At 44.2% G+C, this 27,423-nt stretch overlaps 3 protein-coding genes across 3 annotated transcripts in view; 2 read left to right on the top strand and 1 right to left on the bottom strand.

Moving 5' to 3' along the window:
- The window catches only part of col28a1a (collagen, type XXVIII, alpha 1a), a 36,318-nt gene extending 28,906 nt beyond the window's left edge, over positions 1-7,412 (top strand). The window contains exons 33-35 of the mRNA XM_069176782.1: positions 749-897; positions 1,991-2,258; positions 6,100-7,412. Of these exons, the coding sequence (XP_069032883.1) occupies positions 749-897; positions 1,991-2,258; positions 6,100-6,272 (590 nt within the window). The 3' untranslated portion in view covers positions 6,273-7,412. The remainder of the gene's footprint in view (positions 1-748; positions 898-1,990; positions 2,259-6,099) is intronic.
- Positions 7,413-8,156: 744 nt separating this feature from the next.
- Positions 8,157-11,256, bottom strand: c1galt1a (core 1 synthase, glycoprotein-N-acetylgalactosamine 3-beta-galactosyltransferase 1a). Its single transcript, XM_069176563.1, is given in 4 exon segments — positions 8,157-8,160; positions 9,457-9,521; positions 9,655-9,792; positions 10,651-11,256. Coding segments are annotated over 4 exon segments (813 nt in total).
- A 6,527-nt stretch (positions 11,257-17,783) lies between these two features.
- The window catches only part of LOC138214405 (rho guanine nucleotide exchange factor 2-like), a 48,196-nt gene continuing 38,556 nt past the window's right edge, over positions 17,784-27,423 (top strand). Inside the window, exon 1 of the mRNA XM_069176005.1 lies at positions 17,784-18,016. Coding sequence (XP_069032106.1) covers positions 17,954-18,016 — 63 coding nt within the window. The 5' untranslated portion in view covers positions 17,784-17,953. The remainder of the gene's footprint in view (positions 18,017-27,423) is intronic.

Raw genomic sequence — 27,423 nt, 5'->3', positions numbered from 1 at the left:
AGGCAGCTTGGGCTTTTTAACTAATGATTGTAAAGTAAATCGGGCACACTGAGAGCTCCCGATGCAGTTTATTTATTAACACCACAACATCAGTGACGTTTGGAGAATGTTGATTTTTATCAGTGCTGTTAATAAAGTACATCAGAGACTAACCAAGATTATAATGGTGGTCCTGTCTGACATTCGTGGGGTTGTGCGCCGTGAATTTGTCCCTCAGATCAGACTGTCAACAGTGAGTTGTACTGTGAGGTATTGAGACATCTGAGGGAAAACATTCGGGACAAAAGCCTCAACCTTAGGTTTTCAAACATTACAACACACTCGCATAGTTGAGTTTCTCATGACAGCGAAATAGGGAGCGACAGTTGTTCCCTCCTTACCTGCCAGATTTGTCTGCCTGCAACTTCTTTCTGTTCTCCAAAATTCAATTAAACCTAAAGGGTCACCGCTTTGACACTGTTAACATCCAGCATGAGGATTGATCTGAAGAGGATGACGGCTAAACTAAAATCTTGGAACTTTTTGATTGCCCTTTGTATGTCAGGTGACCAGCGTCACAGCATGGGGGGACAACAAGTCACACTAGTGCCACTGACAACCTGTAAAAATAAGTCAAGCACTACTTTGTTTTTTTTTGTGTAAATCATCACCTCATACAATTCTTTTCTCTATATCTCATGTGATGAGTTCAACCTAGAACAACCTTTCTTCTTATGTTACCTCTATGTTTGTTGTTTGTTTGTTACAGCTCTGGAAAGTATCATACTGAGTCAGATATGTGAGCAGGATGACACGATGGCCTTTCTACCAAACTCGGTCTTTCCATCTGTGGAAACCCGCCCAGGAGCTCCGGAGGACAGCCACTCCCAAGAGTTCCCAGTGGAGGAAAACATACAAGTAAGGCATAACAGATAGACTTAATGCATGAAAATATAAAGCTGATGCTTAGTTACATTAAGACTTGTTATCTTTTGATAAACTCACACCGTATTTTATACATGATCATTGGCTGTGCCTTAACTTTCCCTAAAAGCTGTAACAAAAAAGGGTTACATTTTGTAGAGACTGGTGTTTGTTGTCTTTTAGCCGTGCTAGTAGCATGGCTCTCAGGATGCTGGTATGTTGGTCAGTCTGCTTCTTCTTAAAGTTCAGTCACAGCGGGGCTGTCATATAGAAATGAAGAGTGTATCAGTAGGATCATTACATGTGCATAAAATAAACTGCACCATGTTTTTTCCTTTGCAAGTAGTTTAGTTATCAGGTCAACAAAAAAGTAGCCTATGGATTAGAGCCTGAGTAAAATATATTTTTTAAGACAAATACTGATATGGACATTTGAGGTTATAAAGAGTTGACAGTATCGCTTTATGTTTTTGTTTGTTTGTTTAATGTTCAGTCACATTTTAACATTTCTGTCCATGTCGAGCAGAAAATCTAACTTTTCCAACCTGGAAGACTTCACAAATGAATCAGTGCTTCAACTGCAATTTCAGGAAAACAAAAACCCTGAAGACAAAACATCTGAAGTCATTTTAGAGGAAACATGAATGTGCTCATCAGACACTCTGTCAGTACAAGTTGAAAACTGTGACCTGATGGTGGCGCTAGAGGACAGGTCATTGTACAGATTTAGCTTCATCCTCTGGGGAAGATGACCATCCACAGCTCATTTCATTCAGTCTGGTCAGCATATTTTCAGATGGTCATCAGGGTGAAAATCTGGCTGAACAATAACTCCAGAAAAAAGAAAAGTGGAACACCAGATCATCCTCTGGGAACAATACATATTACTGAACTTCATGGTGATCAGGCTGCAGAAAGATGATATGATGCTCACCTGGTTGTGTCTCTCAAACATGTGTCTGGAGGTGGATTTTCATCCTCTGAAATTATGCAAATTCACTGGCTGAATGGTGGCCTGAAGAGACTGCATTCAAACTATAAGATGTATTTGTGTGTATCTGACCTGTGCTCATTCTCTACTTCTCAGCTTGAACTCCCAGAGGAGGCAGTAACAGTTCGGCCTGCTGAGTCGGGGCAGCTCGATGAGAACCAGGTTGGTACTGAATTCTTGGTGGAGCCCTGGAACGAGCTGCCGGACATCACGCTGGCCTCTCCTGGTGGCACGGGGAAGCAGGGCCCAGGAGAGACCTCTTTGGTGGGTCCTCAGAGTCCCACCGACTGGCTGTACGAGGCAGAGAGCACTCAGGCACCCTTCAGCCCTCCTCCTCCACCCCTGACAGACTCAACAGCATCAGGTAAACAAGCAGATAAATACCTGACACACCCCGCTGCTCAAACATGTCTCTTTCCTGGAAAGACTGTTTCAGTCTTGTACTACAAACACTTCAGTACAACCTGTCTAACAACTCCATCACATTTATTTTGGTGAAACCAAACATTCCCTTTAGAGCAAAAAGTATAAACCATAAAAAATAGAAATTTTTCAGAGAGGGTTATGTGATTTTATTTGTGACATGTAAATAAACTGCACTGTGAGTTGGACAGGTAAGAAGTGGAACTTCAGTACTCCACACAGCTCAAAAAGACATCAACCTGTTAATGGGGCTCAGTGTTGCAATGGACATTTAATCAAATACTGTAAATTTCATGCTTCTTTCAATTTTATGAAAATATAACACTGTCAGGAGCCATTCTGCATGACAAGTACATTACTGCAGATCCGATGAGAATATTTTGTTGCCTGTAACTCAACAATAAAACAAAAACAATAGCATTTAGAACTTTTATAACCCCGTTCCCAAAAAAGTTGGGATGCTGTGTAAAATTTACATAAAAACAGAATGCAATGATTTGCAAATCATCTAAACCCATATTTTACTTTTTTTAAAAAGGAAAAAAAACAACATATCAAATGTTGAAACAGAAATTTTATTGTATCATAAAATGTACATCCTCATTTCTATTTTGATGCCAGTAACATGTCAACAAAAGGCCTTGTTAAAAAAAAAAGTAAAAAAAAAACAAAAACACCTGGTGGAACATCCCACAACTAATTAGGTTACCATGGCAACAGGTCAGTAACACGACTGGGTATAAAAAATATGATATCAGAGAGGCAGAGTCTCTTAGCAGTGGAGATGGGGAGAGGTTTCCCACTCTGTGAAAGACTGTGTGAAAATAGTTCAACAATCTAAGAATAATGTTCCTCAACGTAAAACTACAAAGAATTAGTGGATTTCATCGTCTACGGTTCATAATATCATTAAAAGATTCAGAGAATCTGGAGAAATCTCTGAACACAAGGGACAAGGCTGGAAACCAATATTGGATGGTGGTGATCTTTGGGCCCTCAGGCAGCACTGCATTAAAAACACACTATTCTGGAGTGGAAATCACTGCATGGGCTCAGGAACACTTGTGGAAACCATCGTCTGTGAACACAGTTCATCACTGCGTCCACAAATGCAGGTTAAAACTCCAAAGAAGAAACCAGATAGAAACGTGATCAGTTTCAACATTTGATATGTGGTCTTTGGTCTATCTGCAATTAAATATGGATTTACATTATTTTCAAATTATAGCATTCCGTTTTTATTTACATTTTACACAGTGTTCAAACTTTTTTGGAAACTGGGTTGTACTTCATTTACATAAATTATGTAAAAACCTTCCTCTACCACTTGCAGAGTATGCCATATCCTCAATAATAGGGAGCTGAGATATAGATAGATAGATAGATAGATAGATAGATAGATAGATAGATAGATAGATAGATAGATAGATAGATAGATAGATAGATAGATAGATAGATAGATAGATAGATAGATAGATAGATAGATACTTTATTAATCCCCAAGGGGACATGTTTTCGCTACAGCAGCATTTATAGATACAGGAAAGAAATAAAATAACAGTAAAAAATATTAAATATAAAAATGCACAGTATATACAATAATAAAATAAAATAGAATAATTAAATTAAATTAAAACTAACTAAACAATAGTGCAAAGTTTATATATATATATATATATATATATATATATATATATATATATATATATATATATATATATATATATATATATATATATATATATATATATATTTAAACAAACAAGAAACACAGACAACAGTGTTATTGTTGTGTGATGGATTTTGCCAGAGGTGAGTTGTTGTACAATCTTATTGCGGTCGGCAGGAATGATCTCCTGTATCAGGAATGATCTCCTGTATCAGGAATGATCTCCTGTATCTGGAATGATCTCCTGTATCAGGAATGATCTCCTGTATCAGGAATGATCTCCTGTATCTGGAATGATCTCCTGTATCTGGAATGATCTCCTGTATCAGGAATGATATCCTGTATCAGGAATGATCTCCTGTATCAGGAATGATCTCCTGTATCAGGAATGATGTCCTGTATCAGGAATGATCTCCTGTATCAGGAATGATCTCCTATATCTGTCCTTGTGACAGCAGCTGGAGGAGTCTTTTGGAGAACGTCCTCCTCTGTCCCTGCAGCAGGTGGTGGAGAGGGTGGTCAGGATTATCCAATATGGATAATAGTTTCCTCAGTGTCCTCCTCTCCACCACCTTTTCCAGGCTGTCCAGTTTGTAGCCAATGATGGAGCCGGCCTTCTTAACCACATACACATTTTATTGGTCCTTTTTAATGTGTGAAGTCAATTAAGGCCCACAATTTTCTATTTAATCCAAATTAGACTTGTGAAAAAGCAGCAGTGCCTGATGTATTATTGAAAAAAAAAAAACAGAAACCTGATCTAAAATGTGTTCTACCTACTCAAGACAATGGATGACTTTAACAAGGAACCGCATTTACAAAAAAGAAAACCAACAATGAAATAATAGAGCTTTTAATCAAAGCTTACTGTATGATCTGATCAGACGTTGTCAGATCCATTTCAGATGGTGAGGGAGACTCTGTTCTTCTGCTGATTTATTGATAGCTGACGTTACTAGCTAGAATAAAAAGCTCACCACTGAGACAAAAATGTAAGTCTGTGTCTAGTTCAACTCATTTGTTTCATTATTCATTTGACACTATGGGCATATATAAACTCCTGCAAATACAGGACAGGATCTTATTGTTATTGTTCAAATCAAACATCAAAATGGAGAAAAATTGTGATCTCAGTGACTCTGCAACAATATCTGAAGTTTACCACTGCTGACTGATGTGTGATTGGTTGTCCCTTAGATCCAATCAATCATGTTTTTAATGTCAAAGTTATCTTATAGTGGCTACTGCCAGCATGCTAATGAATCATGTCGCAGAGCAGAATTCATCTCAAACTGGGATAATGTCATGAACATGACAGTGAGTTCAGTGGCTTCCACCCTTTGGAATGTGGTTGAACATGAGACTGGCAGCATGAATGTTCAGCTGATAAATCTGCAGAGGTGATATTATGTCATTTATCACTTAATTCCTGCAGACGTATTCTGCTCCATGTTGACACATCATGTCGACTTGGAGCAGAATCTCAAAGGAATATTTCCAACATCTGTTGGAATCTATGACACCAAGAACTGAAGCTCTATTCATACGGTGTTCCTCATAAAGTGGTCAGTGAGTGTATGTTTCTCTTTAGAATGCTGTGGTGGCGGGGTGTGGTTAGCTCAGCTGCAGGGGGTAGAGAGTGGGAGGGAGGAGTGGTTCAGGGAACGATGCCAGGCAGGTGTAATGAGCACAGCTGAGCCAAATAGGGACTGATGAGCTCTCCCCTATAAAGGGAGCAGGGAGAAGGAGGAAGAGGAGGAGCAGTTGCACGGAGACATTGGTGTATGGGCAGGGCAAATAAAGGCATTTTACACCCGAAGGTACGACTGAGCGTGTCATCTGTGTCCAGGAGAGACCCCGATAGCACCAACCTTGCTACAAATGCCTTTACTTTGACTAAAATTCCATTTTCAAATTCTGGCTTTTACCAGTGATGGAGTGTTTGTATGTTGTAGCTGATCAGAAACCCTTTTGAATATCTCATTCTATCTCAGTGATGCCAACAGGATTCATAGAATGACCTGACAATGTTGAAACTGTGAAATATAGCTGAAATGTCAGCAGTAATTTATCAGTCCAGGTGAAACAGTTTACACCCTTCTTGTTGTTTCAGGTGAGGAGTGCGGTCAGCCTCTCAACCCCGGTCCCTGTCGGCAGTACGTGGTCCGCTGGTACTACGACCCCGAGGCCAACGCCTGTGCTCAGTTCTGGTACGGAGGCTGTCAAGGCAACGCAAATAACTTTGAGACTGAAGCCGGCTGCAGGAACACCTGTGTCTACACGTAACAGACTGTTTGGAGAAGGGTGCGTACAAAGCTCCATCAACGTCACTGAGCAGCAGAGTGGACTGGTGACGCAGGATTTGCCGTTTGACTGGAGTCCTGGTCGCACTCTGTGGACCGCTGCAGGTGAAGGAGATGATGGAGAGCAGATCTGGACCTCCACACCGTCTCTCAGACCGCATTCACACTGCAGGTGCTCTTGTTCAATACTTATTTTATTCTCACTTTCTTTCCATTGTTGTCAAGTTTTGGTTCAGGCTGACACACAGCTTCATTCATACACCGACCTGTAGGGGTCCATGTCATGAGGCAGGTTCACCGTAGTCTGCCCCTCTTTGGATTACCTGGATTCATTAAGACGAACACTGATGATGACCTGTGTTATCTCAATTACAAGCCACCACATTCAACATCAGTACCATGAGTAATGTACTTACTGTTATATGGTAGACAGTATAATCACCAATCTGAATCCGTTTCAGTCAGGAGAAGTGGTTTGTGGGTAATATCTGTTACAGAAAAACAAACAGACGAAGACATACCTGTTTTCCCTCCGTGTCTGAAAGTGTTCCTGTTACTCGTCACAGTGTGTTTGACCAGGATCTCGCAGTGTTCACGTCAGCAATGAATGCACAATTAGTTTGTTCTAACTCTGCATCCCTACATACGTGTCTATGTGAGTTGTTGTGTCAAGCAATCGCCGAATAACTGATAGTTGCATCTTAATCTGTATGACTAAACACTAAATAATACGGCACAGACCAAAAAACAAAGGTCAGAATTGAGGTACTTCCACCTGCAATGTGAATAAAGTCTACTGTATATACTGTTGTTACAGATGTAGTTTATGGACCCCAAACATTTTATATTTTAATTGAGGGTATTAAATTGTGGGATGTGTAGTGTAGATGTTTCTTTAAGATTGAACCTTTGAGGAAACACAATGTAACCTGTTTATAGGATGTCCACATCATGCTGTAGCTATGTCAGTGTCCCCTTCTTAAGTTGTAGTTGTTTGACTTCCTCTTCACTAAATCTATTAACCTCCAATGAATGTTGTATGAAAAGAGGCACATGACTGTAAAATATCCTTTATTGTTTAACACTGTACAAGTATGAGAAGGAATAGTAAGTAGATATACAAAATAACCTTTTTTTCAATGAATAAAATAATTTCTTACAGAATTTAACGCTGTCCATTTTAATAACCTTTTTTTTAAAGTGTAACCGAGACAGAGCTTTGACATCCAGTACACACAACTGGAGGTCTGAAGCCTCTATCAGCATCTCAATTCTGACATTAGAGACTGTAACAAAATGTCCAGTGACAATCAGTGACAGAAACACAGGCAGGAATGAAAGGTCCCCAGCCAAGACAAGCAACTGTGGATGCTGTGATTGTGGGGTTAAATCTCCTGGTTCCATCACGATGCCCCAAAATATGCTGGTATGTGAGGCAACTGTTCAATTACACTTATTTGAGAGTTAGATGAGTCCATTGTTCTGGTAAAAACACAGCAACAACTAGCAGCCATGGAAAACGTTTTTGGATTTATGTACTTTTCTTGGGCAGCAGCAGTCACTTTCTGGTGTTGCAGAGAAAGTAGGTGCTGCTCCTGGTCATAACCCTTCCATAACACCACCATTTGATACCTTTACACCATTTTTGTACAGATAAAACAAATGAAATACAACATATTGATGAGTGAGTTTAAGAGGTGCTGGCAGGTGACCTTTGTGATTGTTGGACAGAGACAGGGTAGCCGTGTTTCCAGACTCTGTTTTAAGCTAACCGGTGGCTAGCAGTAGCTTTATCTTTATCACATGAACATGAAAGCAACATCTATCTGAACATGTAATGCTGTGTTCTGTCCACATAAAAATAGCATCACCTGAAAGGCAAAGGGTGTGGGGACAAAAAATGAGGCACAGTACTTGATCATTCATTCCTGGGAAGTGTCTCATGGACGATGGCAACTGTGGCATCTTGGACACAACGTTTCAACAAAAAGAGCAGCTTTGGGTGCCAAGATGAAGTGCTCAGGCTGTCAGGTTCACAATCATATTTTCTTCCTTTTTCAGGCTTTTCTAAAGACAGACTCTGTCAAGCACACAGCTTTAAAGCATTCGTCTGTCCTTGGCATCTCCTTCCTGATGACATCATACAGGTCATAAAAACAGCCAGCTATGATTGGTCTTCATTAGTCTCGTCAATAATGAATGAATCTATAATAGATTAATATGAATCAAGTATTGTGCCTCACTAATATAAATTAGTCTCCAGGAGAAAGAATAGTAGTGTGTCCTGTAACATTGATCATCGAAATGTGTGGATCAGACGGTCCCATTATTCTTCACACAGTGACACTTTTTGATCATTTTTATTGAGACCATTAAAAGTGATCAGCGAGTGTTGTATTGCAGCAGCTGAGCTACATGAAGTGAGTGTGTGGTGACATTTAGCCACATTGGGGTTGCAGGTGATGTCACCAATCAGATGGCTCCACCCATCTCCATGATAGTTTGGCTTCACTTTTGTACAGTGGGATGAAGTGGTAAAACATCTTTATACAGAATCTATGGTCTTGACATGGCAACAGTCCTGGCTGGGTTTTTGAGCTGCTGGATAGTGCAGTGAGCTGATATGTGCAAAGTATGAGTATTGATAGTGCATTATTATCTTGATGTCCTATAAACAACAAAATGTAGCTTTATTTTCAGGAAAAGCAGGTACAACAGCATCTTTTTCCTTTAAAAAACAAACAAACAAACCAAATACATTTTTTGGCCTTTCTTCCAGCTTTTCTGATCCCTATTTGCAATATACAAGCCTTTTTTATTTTAAATATGCCACTCAATAAATTAGCCTTTTCAATATATGGCAAAAGTATTACTGGATATTCCCCCAGATTTGACTCAAAAACTCCGCCTGTCACAACATCTGCTTTATCCAAGTTGCTGTCAAGCTGCACGTTAAGCTGGTGTTCAGTAGCATCAACACAAAATGTCTGCAGATGTTTTTTTCAGAGAGAAAAGTCGCCCGTCTTCAGGTACAATGATAAGATCACTCTTAGTAATCGTCCTATGTGATGATATCATCACAAAAGGAATATTTAAGGGATGCATCACTTGAACATTTCATTTTCCATTAGTCGCCTTACACGAGGCGACAGCTTAGTGAAACGTACCCACTCACACTCCCGAACATCATGGACACAGTCTTCACAGTTGATATACGACCTTGGAAGGAACACTTGGGCAGGTGGCGGAAAAGTTTTATATTTAGGGTAACACAAAATGAACTGTATTATGGTGAGAAGTTCAACATGGCTCTGAAACCTGCAGATACAGCTGGCCTCTCCTCCAGTTAGTGCTCAGACACTAACATCGGCTTTTTCATCAGGACTAAATCTGTATTTGTATCCGTATGGCCGCAGATGGTATGCGAGGTAGTTCAACACATACAGCTGAACGTTGTAAATGTAGTGAAAGGACACAACAAAATCTGAGCAGCAACCTGGACCCTGGAGAGAGACAAGAGCGGTTAGAGTTACACTGCATGCATGTTTGAATGTTGGATGACTAACAAGATAAAAGCACAGCGTGCTAAACACAATTCACACTCTGCTTTCCCAACTGTCCAGCTTAATCATTACCACCCTATTTACTGTGCAGTAACTCATTTAAAGCCTTTTTTTGTTTGGTATATTCAACATATTCTCAGTTTGGTTTGCATGTTATATGTGAGCGCCTCCTGTTTGTGTGGATTTTGAACACTTAAAACCTTATTTCAAATTGCTTTCGTATTCATATCTCATGATTTCTGTAAGTGAAACTTTCCGAGCATTTGTATGCAAGTGAAACGGAGAGTTAGAGGTGTGGACCGGAATAATGTTAACCAGAGTACATCCCTGCAGACTAGTTGTAAATGAAAGTACTGCCTTGCACTAAACACCTGGTAGAGACTGTGGCCAATTATTCTTAAACAACCTGCTCACTTCTTTGGCCCAGCACTTCATTTATGGAAGAATACCACGAGTAACATTATAAAATGATCCACATCACATCTGTGAGCAGGGTGGTGTGTATTTGATAACACACAAAGCTTTCAGACTTTGGCTTGTTTGTTATTTGCATCTTCCTTACTTTAGCCATCCATCATGTGGAAATAGTTTATTCATTTTTACACCCATGGAACACTTAACCAGACTAGAACCTTGATATGGCTGTAAAACCCCACGTTATATCAAATGACATGTTTAATCTAGGGACAGCAGTTAGTCAACCACTTTGGTGCAGACAGAAATATCTTGACACCCATCGGAGGGCTGGCCACCAATAGTTTAGTACTAATTAAAACTTTGTACAGACTTTGCGCTTACCTCAACTGGTTCGTAGTATTCGTACAGCAGAAACTCAGCCCGTGGTCTCAGGGGCTTTCTGACCAGATCATTTTCTGAAGGAAAAAGATGAAATGTTTGCCTCCCCATCACGTCTCTGGAGTCTGTTAGCTCCACCTTCATTGTCTCCATACATTTCCCCAGAGCCATGTCCTCCATAGTTGAGAAGTGGGTACATTCTCCAGTTTTGAACCCTTTGATAAACCTTCTAAGTGATTCCTTGCTGAGGATATAACCTGCTCCTCCACTCATGTAGCCTTGACTGACCAAAGGTTTAAACCTTCTGCCTAGATAAATCGGATTCTCTGGATCATATTTGGACAAGGCGTAGCGGAGATTCTCTTTGACCACAAACGTGTCGTTGTCTGCTTTCAGGAACTAGTCGGCTTCATCCAGGTGGTGCTCGTAGATGTACTCGAAGGCTCGGATGATCTTCCAGTACAGTTGGTCCCTCCCCTCACCCACATTCAGCCCCACAGTGGGGAAATCAGTCTTCACTGAGCTGATGTAAAGCACTTTGTCGCAGCGTTTGGCCCACGTTTCCCTGATGTGCTTGGTTCGAGACTCCATGTACTTGGGTCCTGTCATAATCCAGCATAAGATCCGTGTTGTCTGAGAGGAATGAGCTACCGAGTTGTTGTTCTCCCCTGGTGGTAGCACAAACGCAAAAGATCAGATGTTGCATGGGTGTAACTCTTCAGGATTATTAGTACAAAATATCACTCAGACTGTCGAGACAAAGCTAAAATTGATTTGCTTACATGGAACACTTAACCAGACAAAACATTAATATTCGATGATTTTACCAAACTTTGGAATACAATAATTGACCATTTTTTTTGCAAAGCTTCAACCAGTTAGTTGGACAGGCTAATAGTTTGGTTCTGACCACAGAACTTGTATATAAAGGTGTTCCTACGTTCCGGGTCTGAAAAATGAGGCCGATGCAGAAGTGCCTTCAGCTGCAATACCACCGAGTGCCACTAGAGGTCGGATCCAAAAAGCCTCCTATTCAACTCGCCTCATAGAATTTGCGAGGGGCAGCATTGGAGCCGGAGACACCAACAGACTTAACAAACTGGTTAAGAAGGCCGGCTCCATCATCGGCTACAAACTGGACAGCCTGGAAAAGGTGGTGGAGAGGAGGACGCTGAACAAACTATTGTCCATATTGGATAATCCTGTCCACCCTCTCCACCACCTGCTGCAGGGACAGCGGAGCACTTTCTCTAAAAGATTCCTCCAGCTCCGCTGTCACAAGGACAGATACAGGAGATCATTCCTGATACAGGAGATCATTCCAGATACAGGAGATCATTCCTGATACAGGAGATCATTCCTGATACAGGAGATCATTCCAGATACAGGAGATCATTCCTGATACAGGAGATCATTCCAGATACAGGAGATAATTCCAGATACAGGAGATCATTCCAGATACAGGAGATCATTCCAGATACAGGAGATCATTCCTGATACAGGACATCATTCCTGATACAGGACATCATTCCTGATACAGGAGATCATTCCTGATACAGGAGATCATTCCTGCCCACTGCAATAAGACTGTACAATAACTCACCTCTGGCAAAATCCATCACAGTACAATAACACTGTTGACTGTGTTTCTTGGTTTGTTTGTATATAATATATATAGATATATACTGTACTGTATATATATATATATATATATATATATATATATATATATATATACATATATATATATATATATGTTGACTGTGTTTCTTGGTTTGTTGTATATAATATATATAGATATATAATGTACTGTATATACTGTGCATTTTATATTTTATATTTTATATTTATATTTTTTACTGCTATTTACTGCTATTTTATTTTATTGCTTTTCTATTATTATATTATTCTATTCTATTCTATTATTTTATTCTATTATTTCTATTATTATCTTATTGCTTCTGTATGCTGCTGTAGCGAAAAAGAATTTCCCCTCGGGGATTAATAAAGTAAATACCTACCTACCTACCTACCTACCTACCTTGCTGCTGAACTTTACCTGTGTCCTACAGGATATTCATTGTTGTTGCTGTGGTACCATTCCTGGGACCCGTAACACGAAGCTAAAACATTTGGTAAGTGACCACCAGCAAGTTTGTTGGTTCAGATGGCCAGGGACATGAACCACCAGTGGAGCCCCTGTGAGGACATGAGCCACCGGCGGAGTCCCTCTGGGGACATGAGCCACCGGCGGAGCCCCTCTGGGGACATGAGCCACCGGCGGAGCCCCTCTGGGGACATGAGTCACCGGCGGAGCCCCTGTGGGGACAGCACTGTGGGGATCGGGGATGGGGGGAAGGAGGTGGACGGGTATAGGGATCAGCTCATGGGTGTGGGAGAGTGCGAGACGGTCTGCAGCAGCTCAGCATTTGAACAGTGGGACTCCTATTGGGAAGGCCTCACCAGGTACTGGAATATTTTGTATTTATTGGATCTTATTTTTAAATAATATAAAAAAGGATCGTAAATACCTAGACGAGTCACAGGTCATCCACCATAAATACCTTGCTTACTTGCTTAATGGACCTTAAAACGGGTGGGGATTAGCGGTCATAAATCACTTGACAGGTCAGGTCAAAGGTCACCATCCATCACGTTTTGACAGAAGGTGGGTTCTTCTCTCTACTTTCAATTGACTGACGAGCAGATGCTTCCCTTCAAAGGCCACCTGTCTCTCAAGCAGCACATTACCAAGAAGATCAAACCCTGGGGTGTTAAAGTGTGTTTGGGCAGTGTTGGGGGGCTCCTCCTGAAGTCCGGGTTCAGCTCCAGGTGGTTCTGACTCCACCAGAGAACCAACTGTTCAACCTCCCGTCTGTATGTAGACTCATCACTGTCCCTTATGAGGCTGATGACCGTCGAGTCGTCTGCAAATGTCAGTAGTTTGACAGATGAGTCTCCTGCAGTAAAGTTGTTGATGTACAAGGAGAAGAGCAGTGGGGAGAGCACACACCCCTGGGGAGCGCCAGTGCTGATTGTCCTGGTGCTGGATGTTAAGTTTCCCAGTGTTATGCCCCGTCTCGGGGTGGCCAAGACATAACATGCGTATATGTTTTTAGCCCCCGTTTTCTCAAGGTCCCAAGCAGCCACAGGATCACGTGAAGCCTTTTCAGACCATTAACAATTTATTCATACGATTTAGAAAAACTGAGAATCTGAACTAAAAATGCCTTCGGGGTGAGCCAAGGCCAAAACAACAAACAAATCAAAACTAGCTTCGGAACATAATCATCTAACCTTTCTAAAAATCCATGAAACAAAATCACAAACTCTTACCTCCCTAACCTAACCAAACACAGGAGAAAATGGTTAACAGAAATGGCAACTCACCCCTACAAGCTCCACCACTAAAGGTATGCAAAGTCATGAACTGCCGTGTGTGTGGCCAGTTGGATCCTGGGGGGAATTCCTCCTGCCTTGAGCAACGTCATGGTCGGCTTCAAGTAGTCGACGTCATCTGGCCCGGAGCCCAATCATCATTGCCAGGACGCTTTCCACCAATCCGGATAGTGCACCTGCACAGTCATTTGCATACACACCAGCTGCAACTCTCATTCATACTGAAACAAAAGAAAATAGACATGCCCAAATACAACACTACGACCACAGTCGTAACACCCAGCCCCACCTGCTGCGTGCAGTCAGTCAGGAAGTTTGTGATTCACTGACAGGTGGACGCTGGCACAGTGAGCTGGGTGAGTTTGGTGTGGCGGGTGAGTTTAATGTTGGAGGGTGTCTGGGATGATGGTCTTGAACACCGAGCTGAAGTTACCAGCTGTGACTTTGTTAAAAAAAAACCTCAAAATATAGTGAATTTATAGCTGGGAAATGGGTTATAAGGGAGTTATAATTTCATATAGTGAGTGGAGATTTTACATTAAATCCAATAAACTGAGGTAATGCAACATTTTGGATTCTAACTGCAACAACAAAAAAATAGGAAGTCAACTTGGATTAACACAATTTATGAACACGTATTATTGACCTGAACTATGGTTTTAAAAAAGAAAAACTCGTCCCCTCCTTCCATCTCTTTCCCCTTTGACAGGCATTTGTTCACAGCATTTTATCATGATTAACTATGGAAGTCTGTCTTCATGAACTCCTCCCTCCAGAGGCATAACTATGTAACTGCAAATGTCAAAATAAAACTGCAAGCAGTGATATGCGGGCCCTCGCACGGTGCACGTCGGGGATCCGGCGGTTCGGAGCCCCTGGATCCCCGATGTGCAGGGCGCGAGAGACCGCATATCCCCGCTTGCAGTTTTAATTTTTGTCTTGTTTCCTGTCTCCAGCAGGGGGCGCTATGACTATGAGTAAATATTACCATACAGGTGTCTTCAGAGCAGGACTGTTATCAAAGATGTAATTTTTGAGGAAGATCGGAATATGTACATAAAAGTTACAGTCAGTTGTAGGTTCATGGCGAGATGCTCAAAATGGCCGCCACGTCACGTGCACACCCTTGGACGAAAACAAATTCATGATGCCAAGAGACTTTTTAGTACATCTCGGTGTGATACACATGTCCAATAAATTTGGTGCATGTAGGTGAAACCAGATGCCGGGGCTGCAGTTTAGGGGGCGCTAGCGAGCCATTTGGCCACGCCCACTCACAAAACCCATATCAGATGTATCGTCTCACCACGCCGGATGTATGTAACATGTTTTGTGAGGTTTCCAGCATCCTTTAACCTCACACATCAACTTCCTGTGTCACGGCGAGCGAGCCGTTTGGCCACGCACACTCGCAACTCCACTAGAATATGACATTTTTCGCCGGGAGACATATGTGTATCAACTTTCATGAGTTTTTGAATATGATAAAGCAAATCACTTTGAGAAGAAGAATAATAAGGAACGAGAAAAATTAAAATAATTCCTTGAAAAACAATAGGGCTTTTGCACCTTCGGTGCTCGTGCCCTAAATATAACTGACATGGGGGCTCAGTTAGTAAGATCATATCTGTCTTATTCTAAAGATTGAAGGTTCAAGACATGACGGTCATCACAGAGAGCACCACTACATCTTGTGCATCATGAATTGTTGAGTTCCACTCTAAACGAGTGTAAGGTCTTGACCCTATTTGACCCTAAATTGAATTGTCAGTAGGATTGATCCTGTGCGGCTGATCCATGTTGCTAACATTGGTTAAAAAAATAGATTTGAGTAAAGACAAACCTAAAACTTGATTGTGCTGATGTTTTTTTCTGCTCGTCTAAAAACAGTGTGTCAAGAGGACTGCAGGCTCTGTGTTGCAACATTTCCTGCTGTACTGGTGCAGACTTACTGCCACCTCACAAAGGAAATGCTAATATTCACTTGTTTACACACACACACACACACACACACACACACACACGCAGTGTTCCTCTATCTGTCTGTAATGATCCATATACTTTTTTAATTTGCTCTTTACTATGTTTCACTATGATTTCCATTTCCAAATTTTAGAGTAGAACCCCCAAGACAGGAAACTAATTACTGCCGAGTGTTTGTATGCCTCCGCTAACCACTCAAGTTATGAAGTACATCATATCTGCCCAAACCCATATAGATGTTGCTGCAAAGAAGCTATCAATTAAAAATGCGTTCACACACAACTTCAATCCTTACAGTACAGAAGATCTATACATTCACCAACATTTCTAGATGGACACCTGGGGTGATGTTACCATTTCATTAACTGTTATAAATGTGAAATATGGTCATAATATCCACCTCTGCCCCTCAGTTTTGACTTTGAATAATAGGCAGTCAAGAATAATAAAAATGTTATCCTCTATCCTATTTGTGTGAAATGTCATCATAATTACCATATGAATTATTACGTTTTGGCCACAAATGTGTTTTGGGAGATTACAGGTACCTTTATCAGTTCATCTTTGTGACAAATTTAAAGAAATTCTCTCAAGGCTTTCCAGAGATATTGAATTCACGAGAATGAAATAGACGGATATGGGGGGCGTGAGGTCATATTGACCTTTACCTCTGACCTTTGATCACCAAAATCTATTCACTTCATCCTTGAGTCCATGTGAATATTTGTGCACTGACAGTGTGAGATTTAGACCATAAAATAGATGTGTTAATGCTAAACAATGCTGTACTTCTGGAAGACTGAGAATGAAGATGGTGGATAATTCATGTGATGCCAGTGTTGCATGGCTCAACGGTGACTACTGGTCATTAGTAAAAGTGTGAATGGCTTCTGTGAGTGGACCACTGTTGAAAACATTCACATTTGTTCAGGTGGGTCTGTTTAATTCTCGCTGGCTCTGAAGCTCTTTGTTGCTCCACCATTTCACAATTTGCTTTCACTTGTACTGTTTTGAATCTGAAGTTTATTGTGTCAATGTGTCCACAGTGACATTTAAAATAAATATTTTTTATTTTACTCGAAAAGTGGCCCTGACAATGCAGTAATCCTTATACGCTCCCATTATAACTTTAATTGAATTCAAAGGCCCACGTTGGCCTGCCTTCCCCACCCAGTAAATTATGTGAAACGTATTTCAAATATCTAGTGTGAAAGAAAATGTTTTAAATGATCATGTATTAAACCAATTCAATACCCCTTTATTACTAAAGACTTTATAATAGCGAAATAAACTCCACTCACCTGTCTGGTCCCACATTCTATTCACCTGCGTACCTACCAAATATTTTCTGACGCTTGTGTGATCCTTTGAGTTTTTGTCACGGTACCAACACATCACACACAACATGCTCTCAAATTTACAGTATGATTGAAAGTTCTGATAAACAAACAAGCTACAAGCTACAGTTTGTTTTTTCTTGCTTTAGTGAGAATAGTTACTGTAAAATTTCAACAATTTGGAAATGGTTTCACAGTGGGATGGAGTAAAGAGCAAATAAAAGTCTATTCCAGGCATTCACAGACAGACAGATGAACATTGTGTGCGTGTGTGTGTGTGTGTGTGTGTGCGTGTGTGTAGTGTGTGTTTGTGTGTGCGTGTGTGTAGTGTGTGTATGTGTGAGAGTCAGTGAGAGAGAAAGAGAGAGAGAGCGAGGGGGCGGTGATGATTCAGAAGTCAGATTTCTCACAGGAACAGTCACTTCACTAGAAGCAGAAGTACATTGCAGTTGACCAGTGAGGAAATATTTTTAGTTTTTTTTGTCTTTGGTAGGGAATTGAGAGATCTACATAGAAGCATACAAAGAGTAATATTGGATATAATATTTTCTGACTTGCTTGCTGCCTTGTTAATCTGCTGTAAGAAAATGTCCAGAGTTGCCAATCTGTCAAAACTGCGCCAAGAAAGGATGAAGGAGATCAACCTGCGGGTGAGCTGATATTATGTTCCTCACTGAGTTTGACATGACGAAATCATGAGGTAGTGGCATGTGACTGACATCAGCTGATGCGTAGTACACAATGTTTTAATAGGACATGAAAAACAACTACTTTTGTGTAATATGGTGTAACTTCAGTGGTTAGTGGTTATTATAACAGTATTAATTAGGTCCGTTAAGTAGAAATCACTGTTGAACGATGATGTTTTTTTTCTTTCCTGCCCCTCCACTTTCTACATCACTGTCATTTCTTGTTTTGCATTCTCAACCTATAAACATTTCTTCAGTGTGACACAGGGCCTGCTCATTAAGACAGGAGGCCTCTCATGATACGGGTCCTTGTATTGCTGCATTGGCAGCACATCATTTCTAATCTAGGTGTACAGGATAAGTCTGCCTTCATTTGTGAATGTAGGTGGTGGTGTGTATGTTTGCTTGTACACAGTGTGCTTGCTCACTGGATATTTGACTGTAGCAACTGTTGCCATAGAAATGAGAGAGTGTGTGTGCTATTACGGATTTCTTTTAGAATGTTGTAGGCCTGAAATCATGTAAAAATACGTGCATCAAAAAGTAATCGGATGTAGATGGATAAAGGCTTTTGCATCAGTGTTGCAGGGGCAGATTTGAGGTATTCTCATTTGCCGGGTGGGTTTGTCTTTATAAAAAAAACAGTCATACAAAAATAGGTGGTGACAAGTTAACCTTGGTTGATTATGTAATCGGCATCTCACATTTTGCAGTTCTCGTAATTGGCTGCGCACCATTGTCACACTGCACTCTTGACCTTCTGCTTGATCTGATATACCTCTTTTTCTCTTGTTTTATGATTTTATTGGTAATGATGTTTATTCTCTGGATTTGAACTGCAGCTGAAATAACAGCCAAGCTAGCAAGATATTAAGTGTTCTCTTGACTTCAGAAATTTTATTTATTTGACCTTTATTTAACCAGGTAATATCAATTGAGAACCAATTCTCATTTACAAATAACTAGACAGATCCCACCACTGAACTAACACCCAAAATACACCAGCAAGTCTTAGTAACTGGTTTTAGAGAGGAGCTGCTTTTTGTTGTCTATACATTGTATGTATTGCATTGATCAATTTAATGCATGCCACACTGTTTGGATGGGATGATGGTTTAATCACATTATTTCTTGAACTTCTTGACTCTGACTAGTAATCGCTGAAGCTTTACTTTGGGTTACAAAACCCTCTTTAATTTTTGGGGGTGTAAAGAAAGAAATCATTTTGACAAAGATATAAATATCTTGCTGGGATAAGAGCATGGCAAAAATATGATCGCAAGCTATATTGACAGAGCCTTCATTCTCTAATGTTGCAAACTAGCTAAATAGATGTGTCTTGTATTATAAAATGACGTAGTTAAAACATGTACCAAGTCAAAAGAAAAATGGTGAAGAGTCACGGAGAAGGTGTTAAGAGGAAAAGAGGATTTAACAGGACTTTTGCAAAGAAATCCCATTAATATTGTGAAAGTTTTACATGCAATATGATTTTTATAGTTTAATTTGCCTTATATCATATAAGTGCATGGTCACCTGCGACCAGAAGTATGCAATAGTTTTTGGAAAACAACCCATATATTTTAGGCTCATGATTAGAGAAACAATGTGGGGACATCAGGGGGCTAACAAGTTAAAGATGGTAGTGCTGTCCAACAACATCTTGGAAGACAGAATTGAACAGCAGGAAATGTAAAGAATGCACCTTTGGAACGACTAAAAACAAGCCCCTTTTCAATCCAGTGGGTTAAATCTCCCAATTCTGTCAGAGGAGTCAATATGTACAGTACACTGAAGAAGCTGAGCTGAAACAAGACTTTGGACCCTGTTTTCATCCGCCGCGGTACAGCGCAACTTGCACCGGCGCAAGTAGGTGTGGCAAATGTGTTTGGTATTTTGGTGAACACAAGCGCAGGATGTAGGAGGAATTTATATTCAGCAGGTGTGTCACAGCCGACCTTAACCATGTTCAATCAAACCAGCTCCTCTCATCCCCTTTAAGACCCCCGTTACACAGTACACTCTCAGGTTTTTATGAAGGAAGAAGGAGCAGACCATGAGCACCATGAAAAGATTCACACAGGATGAAACTGACATACTTGTCTGGAGGTTCGGGATCTAATCAATGAATTTATGGGACAACGAGTTGGCCTCCACGGGCTGATCACAAGCTTGGGAAGAGGTAACTAACATTATAAATAATTCTTGTAAATTGCTTAAAAGGTTACTGCTTTGTGCGTAAATAACGCAGTTCCACACTGTAGTCTTAGGTGGAGGCAGAGTCTGGGGCCTTTAAGGAAGGCTTGCCAATTTATCTAGTGGAGGTCATAGAGGTGGTCAGAAAGTTTTGTGGTGGTCCAATAAAATAAATAGACTGATAAACTCGTCCCCAGAACATTATGGGAGCTTTCAACAGCAGCATTAAGAGGGGCATTTCATCTGGAGCTGAAATCATATTTTCTGTTAGGAAAACAAAACAGTCAACATTTTCTGGCAACAGCAGGGACCTTTCATCATTAACATTCTCCTGCAGTTGAAAAGACATGCTGTCCGCTGTTGGCGCTGGCCAACGAGGCAAGAAGGGGATTGACATGGTCTCTGTCCTTCCACCATTGCAGTGGAATAGAGCAGACAGAACCAGACACACTTGTGTATGATCAACTCCTTTTTTTCACCTGTATGTTGGTTCCATTGGAGTACACTCTTTGAGTTTTAAAAAAGGTCCCCAAATGCACTCTTTCTGTGGGGAGGTTGGTCTGAGATTAGGCCCATCTTTGCTGTCTACTCTGTACCTGCCAGACCGGACTTGCTCCTCTGTATCTCGCTGGATTTTTTTTATTTAAATCAGTCATAGGCTTGCTGTCCTTGTTTTTTTTTTTTAGGTTAACTATAGGAAGAGTGGGATTTCATTGTCTCAATCACGTGCACAGACAGACACAATAAAGTACTTTGTCTTGTGGTGAAGATCTGCTGACATCTCCAATATCTGTGCATAGACAGGTTCTCCTTGCTTGTCTTCTGGTTGAGGCAGGGTTTTAAAGCATGGATTCAGCCCTGTGCTCGCTAGAAGGACATCTGTGTATAACTTGCTTGTGTATCGTCCTGAGATGTCTGGGTGGACAGCTCAAAGCAGCCGCAGTGGGTGAATCTCCTGCACTGCTTAACATGCTCTTTTCTATCATGCTAACGCATGGGCTCTTTCTCATCACAAAGCTGCAGCTGTTATGTGGTGGGGTGTTTTTCCAGGACCCAAATGCAAGCTCACAGACTCAAGGTTTTCAAATTCCAAAAATACAGTCTTTATTGTCCAGCGAAAAAACAAACAAAAAACTACAAACCAAAAGGTGGCACCGAGCGTGTCCACTTTACGTCCAGTCGGAAGGGCAACTCAACCGACAGCTCCAGGGGGACACGGGTAACAGGGCAGCCGGCAGACCAGCGGAAGGGACGGCGTCAACAATCTTCCAAGCCGGGAGGGCAACTCCACCGACTGATGATTTTGACGGGGATATCCGCAGGAGACACAGAGGCCGGAGGAACGGGAACAGGAACAGGACTGACGGAGAGCTGACGGGGAGCAGACGGAAGACAGACGGAAAGCAGACAGAGGACGGACGGGTGGCTAAACAAAAATGCACCGACAACCAGAGTTGTGCAGAGGCAGGTTACATATAGTCTGGGGAGGTGATCAGGGAGATGCAGTACACCTGCAGGTGGTGATCAGGGGTGAGTGGCTGCATCTGCTGGGACTGGTGAGGGGCGTGGCCACGGGAGGTGAGTGGCGTGGCCACAGACAAAGACAGGGGACACAGGAGGAGAGGTGATCGGGGGCAAAACGGTGGACAAAACTGAACTCCTGACAGTACCCCCCCCTCAAAGGGAGCCTCTCGGCGACCAAAACTGGACCGGACCGGGTGGGAGGAGGGGGGACCGGAGGACAACACTAACACAAGACATGAGACAGGAAACCTAGGTGGACGGAAGAAGGCCACGGAGCAGGACAGGTTCAGGGGCTCTCTCCGGAGGACGGCCACGGGGCAGGGCGGACTGGGGTGACCGCTCCGGAGGACGGCCACGGGGCAGGACAGGTTCGGGGAATTTCTCCGGAGGACGGCCACGGGGCAGGAAGGCCTGGGGTGACCGCTCCGGAGGACGGCCACGGGGCAGGACGGACTGGGGTGACCGCTCCGGAGGACGGCCACGGGGCAGGACGGATTGGGGTGACCGCTCCGGAGGACGGCCACGGGGCAGGACGGGTTCGGGGGACCTCTCCGGAGGACGATGATGAGGCAGGGTTTCGACCGCGATGGAGGATGGAGCCGGAGGCGGGGCGGCGACCGCGCCGGAGGCCGGAGCGATGACCGAACAGGAGGACGGAGCAGGAGGCGGGGCGGCGTCCGCGCCTGAGGCCAGAGCCGGAGGCACGACCTCACCGGAGGACGGGGCCTGAGGCGTGGTGCCGACCTCGCCGGAGGCCGGAGACGGAGCGACGACATCCCTGGAGGACGGAGCAGGAAGCGGGGCGGCGTCCGCGCCTGAGGCCGGAGCCGGAGGCACGACCTCGCCAGAGGACGGGGCCGGAGGCGTGGCGCCGACCGCGCCGGAGGCAGGAGGCAGGGCGCCGACCTCGGCGGAGGCCAGAGGCGTGGCACCAACCGCGGCGGAGGCCGGAGCGACGACCGAACAGGAGGACGGAGCAGGAGGCGGGGCGGCGTCCACGCCTGAGGCCGGAGCCGGAGGCACAACTTCGCCGGAGGACGGGGCCGGAGGCGTGGCGCCGACCTTGCCGGAGGCCGGAGACGGAGGCGGGGCGGCGACTGTGCTGGAGGCCGGAGCGGGAGGCATGACCTCGCCGGAGGACGGGGCCGGAGGCGTGGCGCCGACCGCGCCGGAGACGGGGCGGCGACCGCGCCGGAGGCCGGAGACGGGGGCGTGGCGACGACCGCGCAGGAGGATGGAGCCAGAGGCGGGGCGTCAACCTCGCCGGAGGCTGGAGATGGGGCGGCGACTGCGCCGCAGGACGGAGATGGGGCGACGACCGCGCAGGAGGATGGAGCCGGAGGCGGGGCGTCGACTGCGCCGGAGGCAGCAGGGGCCGGTGGCGTGGCGACGACCGCACAGGAGGATAGAGGAGGGGGCGGGGCGCCAACCACCCTGGAGGACGGAGTCGGAGGCGTGGCGACGACCACGCCGGAGGACAGAGACAGGGGTGTGGCGACGACCGCGCCGGAGGATGGAGCCGGAGGTGGGGCGTCGACAGCGCCGGAGGCAGCAGGGGCCGGTGGCGTGGCAACGACCGCACAGGAGGATGGAGCAGGAGGCGGGGCGTCGACCCATCCGAAGGCAGCAGGAGCTGGAGGCAGGACGTCGATGACCCGTCCAGCGACGGGGAACGAAGGAGCAGCATTACTGCCGCATAGGCCATGCTGCAGGTACTTGAGGGCCAACGCCCGGGCCCGGATGGCGCCCGGATCTCTCGCCGGCGCTGCGGGGGTAGAGAGTTCGTAGGGGGGACCGACGGGGCTGTGGGCTCGCTCGTAGCGACCTACGGGGCTGTAGGCTCGCTCGTAGCGACCGACGGGGCTGTGGGCTCGCTCGTAGCGACCGACGGGACTGAGGGCTCACTCGTAGCGATGGACTGGACTGACGGCTACACGTCCAGAGATTAAGGGCGCAGCAGGACCGGATGGCAGTGACCCCGGCGTCGCCGCCTCCCTCTGGGGGGGTCCCAGAAGGCCAGGCGGGTTCCCTCGAACCCAGTCCGGGGTTCAGCGGAAACCGTGTCATTCAGGCGGGCCTGATTGGAAAAATATTGAAATAAAGTCACGTATTTAGGATTCGAGTCTGTGGCTGCTGGGTCCTTCCGTGGTCGGTGCATTCTGTTATATGGTGGGGTGTTTTTCCAGGACCCAAATGCAAGCTCACAGACTCAAGGTTTTCAAGTTCCACAAATACAGTCTTTATTGTCCAGCGAAAAAACAAACAAAAAACTACAAACCAAAATGTGGCACCGAGCGTGTCCACTTTACGTCCAGTCGGGAGGGCAACTCAACCGACTGCTCCGGGGCTCTCTCCGGAGGGCAACTCAACCGACAGCTCCAGGGGGACACGGGTAACAGGGCAGCCGGCAGACCAGCGGAAGGGACGGCGTCAACAATCTTCCAAGCCGGGAGGGCAACTCCACCGACTGATGATTTTGACGGGGATATCCGCAGGAGACACAGAGGCCGGAGGAACGGGAACAGGTACAGGACTGACGGAGAGCTGACGGGGAGCAGACAGAAGACGGACGGAAAGCAGACAGAGGACGGACGGGTGGCTAAACAAAAATGCACCGACAACCAGAGTTGTGCAGGGGCAGGTTACTTATAGTCTGGGGAGGTGATCAGGGAGATGCAGCACACCTGCAGGTGGTGATCAGGGGTGAGTGGCTGCATCTGCTGGGACTGGTGAGGGGCGTGGCCACGGGAGGTGAGTGGCGTGGCCACAGACAAAGACAGGGGACACAGGAGGAGAGGTGATCGGGGGCAAAACGGAGGACAAAACTGAACTCCTGACAGCAGCTGTTTTTATTGGTTTAAGCACATTAATAATGTCCTTGGCATCTGATACAGTATATTCACTAACTGCCATCCAGCATGTCAATGTCTCTTGCATTTCTTTCTGGGGTAACTTGCCCATTTAAACCTGTGAAGCCATGCCTTATAGTAATATCATATAATTGCCTAATGACAAGATTAGTTTAACTGTTCACAAATCCGCCTGGTGCGGGACAGTAAATAGAGTGTACAGTTTGCTATTATCTCCCTCTAACCTCACCCCGTTTCAACTGTTTCTTCCCATGCGTCACATTATGGGATGAGATATAATCACCTGTTAATGAGAGGGACGATACAAGATGTGCCTTTGGTGTTGAACTAATGTGGTTCCTACTCAAGGTATTTTGTCGTTGCACAAAAAGGGGAGCTAGGGCTCCACCCAAACTTTGGCTCTGAACAGACATCTCATGTCTTGCAAGTCCAGCATGCTACCACACTCAACCCTACTGCATTTTGAGTACCCTGCAACTAATATACGCTCCTTTCAGGTTTTTCCTGAGGTTTGCCTTCGAGGGCAACTTCTACAAGTCTATAGTCCTTCTATCCAGGTTCTTGGTAAGCCCTTGGGTGTTTGTCAACTGCACAGTGGCAGCTTCAGGAACCAGGAAATATGCATAGCCACGTAGCCACATAAACAATTGGCTTCTCGCAGCAGAGTCACACCAGAGGCTGCTGGAGCAAACAAGGTTCTTATTGCAGCACCTGTTTGTCAGTGTAGAGAGCCACGGCATGTCTTGTGTGCCTAGCCCTCTTTCACAGGAGCAAGTTGTTGCCCCTCAGGACATGCTTACAATTGCTGGGACTGATGGCATCGGCTATAGTGGAAGTTCCCTAAGGCTACCTGTACACCCGCGGTTTTCAATGCTGGGTTGCATTCCTCAGCCTGGACCACACTTGTCATGGCCCGCCTGGTGGAGGTTTCAGTGGAACATGTTCCTCGGTTTTTTGACACAGGGGACCCCAATGGGATCTGTCAGGGGTTGGGAACCACCCATGAGCACAGGACTGTGAATGCAGTGTGGGTTCTTCATCTTTTGGAAATCAGACACAACTGTGTTAGCATACTTTTACAAACAAAGTGGATTGTGCTCCACTCCGTTGCAGAGACTTACTTACTCACCAACTTTGTGGAGCAGCAAGAATCTCGTCACTGAGAGCACCCTCCATCCTGGACGTAGGGTCCCATTTTGCACCCCCTCTCTTCAAAAGAAATCCTCTGTACAGGGAATGGAAACTCCATCCAGAGGTAACCAATCAGATCTGGGTGCCCGTAGTGTGCCCAGCATTTATCTGTTTGCCTCAACGGACAATGATCAGTGCCCCACATTTTGTGTCCCAGGATGCACCAGTGGGGATAGTCAAAGTTGACTACAACAAGTGGCTGCAACTTCTTCTTAAAGCTATTCCCAACTTTGGCCCTGACCCCACCTTTGCTGCCCAGGTATGGAAGAAGGGCATATTTCTAATTCTGAAATCCCCTTACTGGCAGGGCTCCTTTACAATCAACCTTGCAGGCACAAGGGGGAATATTGCATCCCTTCCTAATATGGCTGTTGGTCTGGACTTGGCCCTTAAGAGGCTAAACCTGGATGAACTGGAACTTCCACTGAATGTCATTACAACCATCAGGAATAATGTATCCTTGTCTACCAGGTCACTGTATGATTGTAAGCGGCAGTGTTTGAGGTTCCCTTCCAGTGCTCTATACCCATAATGTTTCTGCAATAATTACTGGACAAGGGCAAAGCCTTCTCCTTGATAAAGGTTTACCTGGCAGCTATTGCAGTGTGCTGTACAGGTTCTGATGGTAAGGCTGCATGACAACAATCCCTTGTCAGAGCCTGAGACTCATTGTGGGACTTGTCACCTGTTTTTGATGTACTGTCTCAACTTCATTTGAACACTTTGATTGAGTGGATCTGAAGTTGCTCTCGCTTGAAACCGTTCTTTTGCTGGTTCTAGTGCTCAGCACTGTCCACACACTTCTGGTGCACCCTGACTCCTGCAGGAGGCCCGTGTGGAACGTCAAGGCCCAATCCTGCCTTTATGCCTGAGAACCCTGCTTTGCTGTGTCTTTCCATTCCCCCCATGCAGTCATCATGACTGCTAGCCATTTGAATGACAGAATGCTATTGAACTTCTGAGGACTAACTGGTGAGGCATTGATGCAAAGAAAATAAGATGAGTTTTATTTTCTTTGCCTGTGGTTTAAGAAGTTCCCAGTGTCTCATTTATAACGTCATTTATAACGTCATTTACAACGTCTTTTACAATGTCTAATTATACGACGTCCATATGTCCTTATCTTGTGACCTACAACTGAACTTAGGTCTAAAGGGAATGGGGGTGGATGTCAACTGCTTGTCATACTGTATAAAAGCTGCCCTACGGAGGAGAGACGTTGAGCAATGCTGGACATCTTTCTTTGAGTGTACATGTATTTGCTCCTACTTGCAAGAATAAATGTCCGATGTGTTTGATTTTGAATCCAGCCTCTGAGTAATTTTTCTAACAGGCATACACCATAGTGACATACCTTACTCATTTTATCAGAGAACTGCGACTACCTCTGTAACCTACAATTTTGTGCAGTGTAAAAACTTACACTTACACTGGTATCTGCATTTTTGTGCACAACAAACAAAAACATTTGCCACTTGGTGTACAAACTCATTGTTTAAGAGATACTGATCTTCTTTGCACTGTTTTTTTGCAGATAGGAACAAAAAGGCACTCATTTATCACATCACTGTTCTTATAGCCAATTTG

Source organism: Embiotoca jacksoni, unplaced genomic scaffold, assembly GCF_022577435.1.
Source record: "Embiotoca jacksoni isolate LCO1_2020_lvr unplaced genomic scaffold, fEmbJac1.0.p SCAF_7, whole genome shotgun sequence".
NCBI classification, from domain to species: domain Eukaryota; kingdom Metazoa; phylum Chordata; class Actinopteri; family Embiotocidae; genus Embiotoca; species Embiotoca jacksoni.
The sequence above is the reverse complement of the archived record's forward strand: the minus strand, read 5'-3'. Positions and strand labels throughout refer to the sequence as shown.